Here is an 8,206-nt window from a genome sequence, read left to right as displayed (position 1 = left end):
AGTGATATCCTTCATGGTTATAACATAAGAAAGAAATCAACAAGAAAAGGTATTGAGCATGTCAAACTCATTCCTTCCATACAGCATGTACAGCCAACTTCGCCATGAAGCATATTCCCTCAATTTAGCATTCTGAGATAAAGCCCTGTATAAATATTCCCTGATCCTCAGTTGTAAATCTGCAACATTGACGATTTTATTAACTCCCTGTTCTACCCTCTGTTCAAACTTTGAAATTATCACAATGCATTACCATTGTCTATTACATAAAGCTCCTACTTCTTCCACACTGGGGTTTGGGAAAGGGCACCAAAATTTTATTTCTTGTATTACCATATGTTATCTTTTTCCCGCTAAAGTGCAGGTTAAAGTGATAAGAAGAACACTGTTAAATGCATATAATGGGAAAAAAATTCAAAGAATATTTACACATTTCAATCCAGCCAGCTCAGCGTAGTAAAAACCCAAATAGTTTCATGTGTCATTAATTCTTCAGAGGTCCAAGCTGCATTCTATTACTATAATAAGTACAGTAATCATTCACAGACATTAATATAATTATATTCACTGAGCCACAGCAGACCAAACCAAGGCTAGGTTACACATCTTATATTGTATGTTTTATCAAGTGCTGACAAAGTGAGAAACAACAAATAAGGAATGAATACTGTCATTAGATTAGACATGATCCTTAATTCTCCAAGTGACTAAAATAAAAATCAAATACAATGAACATTAGAAAGTTACACAAGTTGTTTTATTAAAATCAGTGGTCAGGTGTACAACCTGTCTTAATCCAAGATGTGTTGCAAAGGTATTGTGGTTAATCTTATGTCTGAGTTCACAATTGCCTTACGAGTGAAAGAGATAGGTTCTGCTAATTAATTCAATGTATGCTCCAAGAAAATAATAAACATGCTAGATACTATTAGAGGGTGGAACTGAGGCCATTATATATTTAGAAAAGGTACATTTTCCATATCAGTACAATACAACACATTTTAAATCAATTTATCTGCTTAAATGGATACAAGAGGTTCTGCTGATTTCAAAATATGCATACAGCAGTTCAAAAACTTCTTAACTCAGAACCCAGGGCAAAAGGGGGTTTAAGATTAAAGGAAGAGTCTGGACTTTGCAGTCACCAGTGGAGAACTGGCAGTCACCCATGGTCACTTATCCAACCTTCATATGTTCTAACAAGCACAGTATGGTATTTAGAGATTCTGTTGGACAGAAGGCCCTCTGCAGGGGACATATGGCATGAGCAAGCAGGACAAGCAAGAGCACCACTCATCAAACAATCAGATCGAAGAATCCTTACCATGACATGCCAAGTTAAAATCAGAAGTATAAATTATAGAAATTCATTGTAAAATCATGTACAGAAAACTAAGATGATAAAGATGGGATAAAGAGAGAAAGATAAAAGAGAGCATTTTTACTGAGATGGAAGACATGTATTGACTTTGTACTTCCATTACTTCACAGTTCAGAACATTAATTTGATTGTTTTAACCTGTTCAATTTGGTCAAGTCATGTACTTTTTCTAAATTAGATTTAAAACGAAAGATCATTCAACCAGTTTCTTCAATAAACACAGATTTCTTGATTTATTATAAACAAAACCTATTCAATGATGATGCAAAACTGGCTAACCGTTTGTAGTAAGACAGCACATTTATAAAACCCAGAATATGTACATATACAACAAGTAAAGTTGAAGAAAATGGATTTCTCTCTGTAGAGGTTTATTTTAGGAGAACAAACATGTCTGACTAATTAGTGTTAGTTCTGGAAAGCAAAAATGATAATGTGTGGATTGAGGAGGTTGTTGCCAGTGTGACATTATGGCACGCAAAGACAAAGGTCACCTAACGCATGCAGGTACCTCAAAGGCCTTTGCCAATGATGGTTGTTCTTGAAATATGGTGTCAAGGATTCTTCTAGGTGCTTTTGATGAGAGGGATAATCAGAGTTTAAACACACCCAGGGAACTTGGCTACCTGTTCCTAAGAAGAGTATCTGCTGTTTAATTTTATAACGTATGATATTAGACCAATGACACAGCGACAATCAGCAGATGGTAAGGAAGGCAAATTGTATATCGGCTTTCATAGCGAAAGGATTAGAGTGTAGGAGCCGTTATGTCTTGCTACAATTATAAAGGGCCTTGGTGAGACTACACCTGGGATTGTGGGGGCAGTTTTGGTCTCGTTATCAATGGATGTTCTTGCTATAGTGGGAGTGCAGCAAAATTTTACCAGATTGGTTTCTGGGATGGCAAGACTGACATATGAAGAGATATTGAATTGGTTGGGATTACATTTGCTAGGGTTCAGAAGAATGGATGTGGGGGAATCCCACAGAAACGTATAAAATTCTAACAAGACAAAACAGCGTCAATGCAAGAGGATGTTCTTGATGGCAAGGCAGTCTAGGACCAGGGGTCACAATGTAAAGCATCCGCACTAGATGAGGAGAAATTTCTTCACCCAAAGAGTGGTGTGCCTGTAGAGTTTGCTACAACAGAAAGCAATCAAGGCCAAAACATAATATGATTTTTGACGGAGTTGGATGGAGCACATGGGGCTAAAGTGATCAAAGGTTATATGAGAAGAAAGGGTGAATGCACTACTGAGTTGGATGAGCAGCCATAATCATAATGGATGGGACAGCAGGCTCGAAGGGCCAAACGGCCTACTTTTGCTCCTATTTTCTATGTTTCTACGCAGCCCAACGCAAGCATTCAAGGATCACAGTGAAAGGTATGCAGCTTAGCTTACATCTTTCAAATATATGAAATACATCACCATTTGATTTAAAGTATTTAAATCCTTAAATTATACTAATTACTGTCAAATAGATAATATGCCAAACTATGCATCTAATTACTGAAAACTTGTTGCACCGTCCTCCACAAGTTGAGCAGCATCTGCATGCTGGTTCAGTTGGAAGCAGCTTTTTTGAAAGCTTGCTTCAACAGCTGAGCTCTTTAAACCATCTTCTTCTTTTGAGTAACTCTTTCCACTTCTTTCATCAAACGCAGGCAGAGTTCATCCTGCCAAGGCAAAGCTACACATTGCACAGCTAATGGAAGCCCAACAGCTCCTGATACGCCCTGAAACACAGGAAAGAAAACTGATCATGTGCACATAAACAATAAATCTCTCTGCAAACTGCTATCATCTTAAATTGATTGCACTGCTAATGCATTAGTTAGAATAGAAGGACATTTAGTTCGCAGAGAACTGTGCTAGTTTATAAAGGCAAAAGGAAAATGTGAACATCATTTGCTGCCCCCATTCATTCTCAAATTTGTTTAGGACAACTCACTTTTTAAGTATGGTTAAATACGAGGTAATCTTCCTCCAGACTTATTGCCCTTTATTCACGCTGATTCAGAGACAGTATAATTTAAACACAAGGTTCATGTATAATTTCTCATTAAGCACTCCAATGCCCAGTATGCAATTTTCACTCTAACTCAATTCAGATGAGCACTGTTAAACAACATGTTGGTTCCATTCTTGTTAGAAAGGATCTGCCCCACATCCCTGAAGAGAAAATTATCATCTCTCAACCCTACTTTTCCCAGATAATCACTCAAATTTCCCAAACAGTCAGTATTAAGACTTGCATTCAAGACTAGAGATAACACAGTGTGGAACTGGAGGAACACAGCAGGCCAGGCAGCATCAGAGAAGCAGGAAAGTTGACGTTTCGGGTCAGGACCCTTCAGAAAAAATTCAAGACTGCCGATTTAATGCAAGTCATTCTCACTGGGGACCTCCACATCAAAATTGTAACAAAGGCACCTTACCAAGAAGGAACTCTGGTCAGGGGTAAAATGGTATTCCTGTCAAGGGGCCAATTCATCTTACATGTGTAGAGAATTTCAGGACATTTCAGATTGTTTACCAAATGTTGTCACTGTCAAGGAACTCAGGCATACTCAAGGCACACCAGAGCAGGAGAGTACTTTGGTCATGGCGAGTTATCCTGGCAATGCACAGAGTAAGCTCCTCTGTTTTCTATATCCCTTCATGTGAAGTAACACCAGAATCCCAGAATTGCTACAGTACAGAAGGTCTGATATGCCTGTGTTGGCCCTTCGAATAAGTAATTTGTCATATGCGAATACATATTTAACCCAAAATACACACACAACAGGTAAAGCCTTCTCATCATAATCCTGCACATTCTTTTCTTTTCAGATAATTTAATTCTCTCTTGAATGGTTCAGCTGAAGATAACTCCACTGTACGCTCAAGCAGCACATTCCAGAGCTTTAACCATTCACTATGTGAAAGGGTTCCTCATTGTTGCTTTTGCCAATTACTTTAAATCTGTGCCCGTTTATTCTCAATCCTTCTTTCAATGGGAACATTTCTTCCCTATCTACTCTGTCCAAACTACTTCATCTTTTGAACACCTCTATCCCCTCCCAATGTTCTCTTCTCCAAGGAAAATAGTTCCAACTTCACCAATCTATTTAACTCCCCTGTTCTTCATTGAATTAGAGCCTTATTTGTCCACTTGAGAAAATACATAGGACCTCAATTTAAGAGCTTATCTAAAAAAAATGGCACCTCAGCATTGTACTGAGGATCTGGCTAAATTTCTGTGCTCAAGCCTCCAGCATGGGACCCTTTGACACAGAGCTATGTGTATTACTACCAAGTTAGCAACTGCTAATGTCCAAGCATAAGTGAGGACAGCTCATGTCAGGCAAAGAGCTTTTAATGCGACAGATATGTTAACTTTAAGTTTATTTTAAATTTTGAGTTAAGGAGGGAGGGACATGGTTTTAGTTTTATTTTTGAGCTGTTCATGTTGACTTGGTACATAAACTCTGGATACCTGTTTGCTTACATGCCTCTTGAGGTTTGACAACCCTCAAAGTGAAGAGATGGGAGTTTGTGTTTAGTGTCTGAACAAAAAGTAGAAAAAATAGCTGTTGCCTAGTGCTAGGGGTGATTTGATTTGATTCCGTCTATACTTCCCACTGCCTCGGGAAAGCAGCCAAAACAAAGACCTCTCCCACTCTGGTTATTGGGCAGAAGATAACAAAAGTTTGAAAACACATACCAACAGATTCGAGAACAGCTTCTATCCCACTATTACCAAACTTATGAGCAGACCTCTCATATTAGAGTTAATCTTTCTCTGCACCTTCTCTGTAGCTGTAACACTATATTCTACATTCTGTTCTATACCCCTCATGTACTTATGTAAGGTACGATTTGTCTAGATAGCACGCAAAACAATACTTTTCACTGTATCTCAGTACACCTGACAGTAATAAATCAAATCAGAACCATCCAGAGTGGAATGGGTCGGTCTGAGTGTGGGTGTGCAGGAGAGTGCAGCCCAAAGTCAGAAATCCTGTATTACAGCTCAAAACTGAGTTTAGGGACTCGAATGTCTGTTCTGAAGTTAAAGTAATAGTGGGTTTAGCTGGAAGTTTGTTTTTTAAAGTTTCTCATGGGAGATACCAGCTGAAGAAAGTAGTGTCTAAATGAATACACAAAAATTCACCAAAGTGAACCTAGTACAGTTGTGCCAATCTGAGCCTTGGTGTGGAGCTGGTGTTAAATCTTCACTGTGATTTGGTTTACGACAATATTTCTATAACATAAGGAATACTGCAAGCTTGATTCCTTTTCTGGATTTGTAATAAAAACTTGCCAACCTTTTTGCCAAGCATAATATCATTCATGTTCATAGCTAATCTAATAAATACTTTCTTGTTTGGGCAAAAAGTACGCCTGTAAAACTTTACGAAATAGTTCAAGAACTGAGCTCCATGGTTAGAAGATGATAAGGTTTCAACTCAATTGGACTTCTGTATTAAGATCAGCTGCCATTGGAACAGTATCAATCAGCAAAATTGAAACCAGTGGAAAGGAAACACATGGGCTGCCATGCCAAAAGGAAGAAGTCATTGTGCAATGTCAAGATACCAACAAAAGCAAAAAAGATGGCAGTGTTCATAAAAGGTTGGTATAGGCAATTTTAAAATGAACATTGCTGCTGTGACATCTGTTTCATTATTAACAACATGTGGGCGCCAGGCAAGCCATTTCAATGCATGAATGAGGCCTTCGCTTTGCATTCAAAGCAAATAGCCAATAGACAGCCTCATTCCATCAGAAAACTCAGGTCAATTGCAGTTCAGTAAAAGGAGATGCCAGATTTCCATCCTTAGCTTGTCAGCACTTGGAATGAAAATTCAGCATCAGATGTGTCAGCTCAAGTTAGACACCTTCAAAGATCTAACTCTTAAAAAGTACAAGCTGATGGAGGGCCGTGCTACAAACAAGGAGGCATGACTTTCAAATCTGATGAGATTGCAACTGAAGTATCTTGGACTAATACTTTAGTATTGTTGAAAAAAAGGAGACAATTTGTTAAAGCTTTATGTTAATTACTCATCAGAACTTTTACAAGAATCCCAATGTAAAGGAGAACAATAGATTTAATTCTGTATGAGAAGAGTGTGCTAATTATTTGGGAAATGGAATTTGATTGGTAGAGATGGTGTCATGGTGAATGCACTAGTGTCAAGACTCACCAGGCTAGTCCCAGAAATCACACTCCACTATTCCTTGTGTTATCAGAAAATTTGATTAAAACAGCAAATTGCCCAATTCGGCCCAACCACATAAATCATGTTAAAAAGAATATGCACACTAGGGTTTTCTATTAACAAGAAAACAACCACTTACTGTAATCAAACACAGTTTGTTAAACAATGGCAACAAGTTCAATTTCTAATCTGTAATTTAAGCTCATCATCTTTCTTAAAATTCCCATACACGAAAACACAAAGAAACAAAGGCACAAATATTATGGGTGGGGAAGAAAAACAAAAATCAGAATCACAGTTCTGGCACCGGTCTGGATCACAGACAAACAATTGTTTTATTTTGGTCCTTTTGATTCCTTTGGTTTTTTTTTTCACTGATGCTATGAGGTTGTAGATGTACTGTGGATTTGACCCTTCAATACCCTGAAGGTGATTTTTCATCTTTTACTTTCAATAGAGGATTTGCAGAGGGAACTCCTTAGAGAGAAAGGTGAGGGAGAGTAGCTAACCACTAGGAATTTCCTTTACTTCCCCATTCAGATAAAAGCTGGGGCGGGTGCGGAGAGAGACAGAAAGAAAGAGAGAGAGAGAAAGTGGGGGGGGGAAGAGAGAGAGGAGAGAGAGAGAGAAAAAAGGAGACAGAGAGAGAGAAAAGGGAGAGACAAAGACAGAAAAAGAGAGAGAGAAAGAAAGAGAGAGTGAGGAGGGGAAGGGGAGAGAGAAAGAGAGAGAAGGAGAGACAGAGAGAGAGAGAGAAAAGGGAGTGTGACAGAGAGAAAAAGAGAGAGAGAGAGAGAAGAGAGACAGGTTGTTGACTTGTTTTGTCACCATGCTAAGGTAACATCATCAGTGAGGCCTCCAGTGAAGTGATGTTGATCTACTCCGCTTGGAATTTATACTGTCCGGTCCGTTATGGTGAGTAGTGTCATTTCCAGTTTTGATCTGTATGGGTTTGTATATGGGGTTCAATTCTATATGTTTGTTGATTGCATTACGGGTGGAGAACCATGCCTCTAGGAATTCCTCTGTGTGTCTATGTTTGGCTTGGACTACTGTGGTTACGTTGTCCTAGTTAAACTGATGGCCTTCATTGTCCGAGTGTACTGATATTAAGGAAAGTTCGTTGTGTCATTTTGCTGCTAGTTGATATTCGTGTATTCTGACAGCTAGTTTCCTTCCTGTCCGTCCGATGTAATGTTTGTGGCAGTTGCTGCATGGTATTTTGTAGACTACATTGGTTCTTCATATTGTGGGAATGGGGTTTTTAATCCTTGTGAGTGTTTGTCATAGAGTGGCTGTGGGCTTGTGGGCCACAATGATTCCTAGTGGTCGTGGGAGTCTCGTTGTCAGTTCTGATATGTTCCTGATGTAGGGCAGTGTGGCCAGTATGTTAGGATGTACTGTGTCCTCTTGTCTATTTAGCAGGCACCTGCAGATGAAGTTGCAGAGATATCTGTTCATAACAACGATTTTGAGTCAACAACCTCACCCACAACCGGAGAAGAGAGAGATAGCACCCGAGACAGACACAGAGGCAGGGACAGGGAGGAGAGGCAGGGACGGGCAGGAGAGAGAGGGAGACAGAGGTGGTGGTGGTGGTGGTGGTGGTGGGG

General features: G+C 39.2%; 1 protein-coding gene across 1 annotated transcript in view; it reads right to left on the bottom strand.

The window, feature by feature from the left end:
- Nucleotides 1-738: 738 nt before the first annotated feature.
- LOC109914482 (fatty-acid amide hydrolase 1) overlaps nucleotides 739-8,206 on the bottom strand; it is a 78,671-nt gene continuing 71,203 nt past the window's right edge. Inside the window, exon 15 of the mRNA XM_048602128.1 lies at nucleotides 739-3,122. Coding sequence (XP_048458085.1) covers nucleotides 2,997-3,122 — 126 coding nt within the window. The 3' untranslated portion in view covers nucleotides 739-2,996. The remainder of the gene's footprint in view (nucleotides 3,123-8,206) is intronic.

This window comes from Rhincodon typus, chromosome 10, assembly GCF_021869965.1.
Source record: "Rhincodon typus isolate 14 chromosome 10, sRhiTyp1.1, whole genome shotgun sequence".
Lineage (NCBI taxonomy): Eukaryota > Metazoa > Chordata > Chondrichthyes > Orectolobiformes > Rhincodontidae > Rhincodon > Rhincodon typus.
The sequence above is the reverse complement of the archived record's forward strand: the minus strand, read 5'-3'. Positions and strand labels throughout refer to the sequence as shown.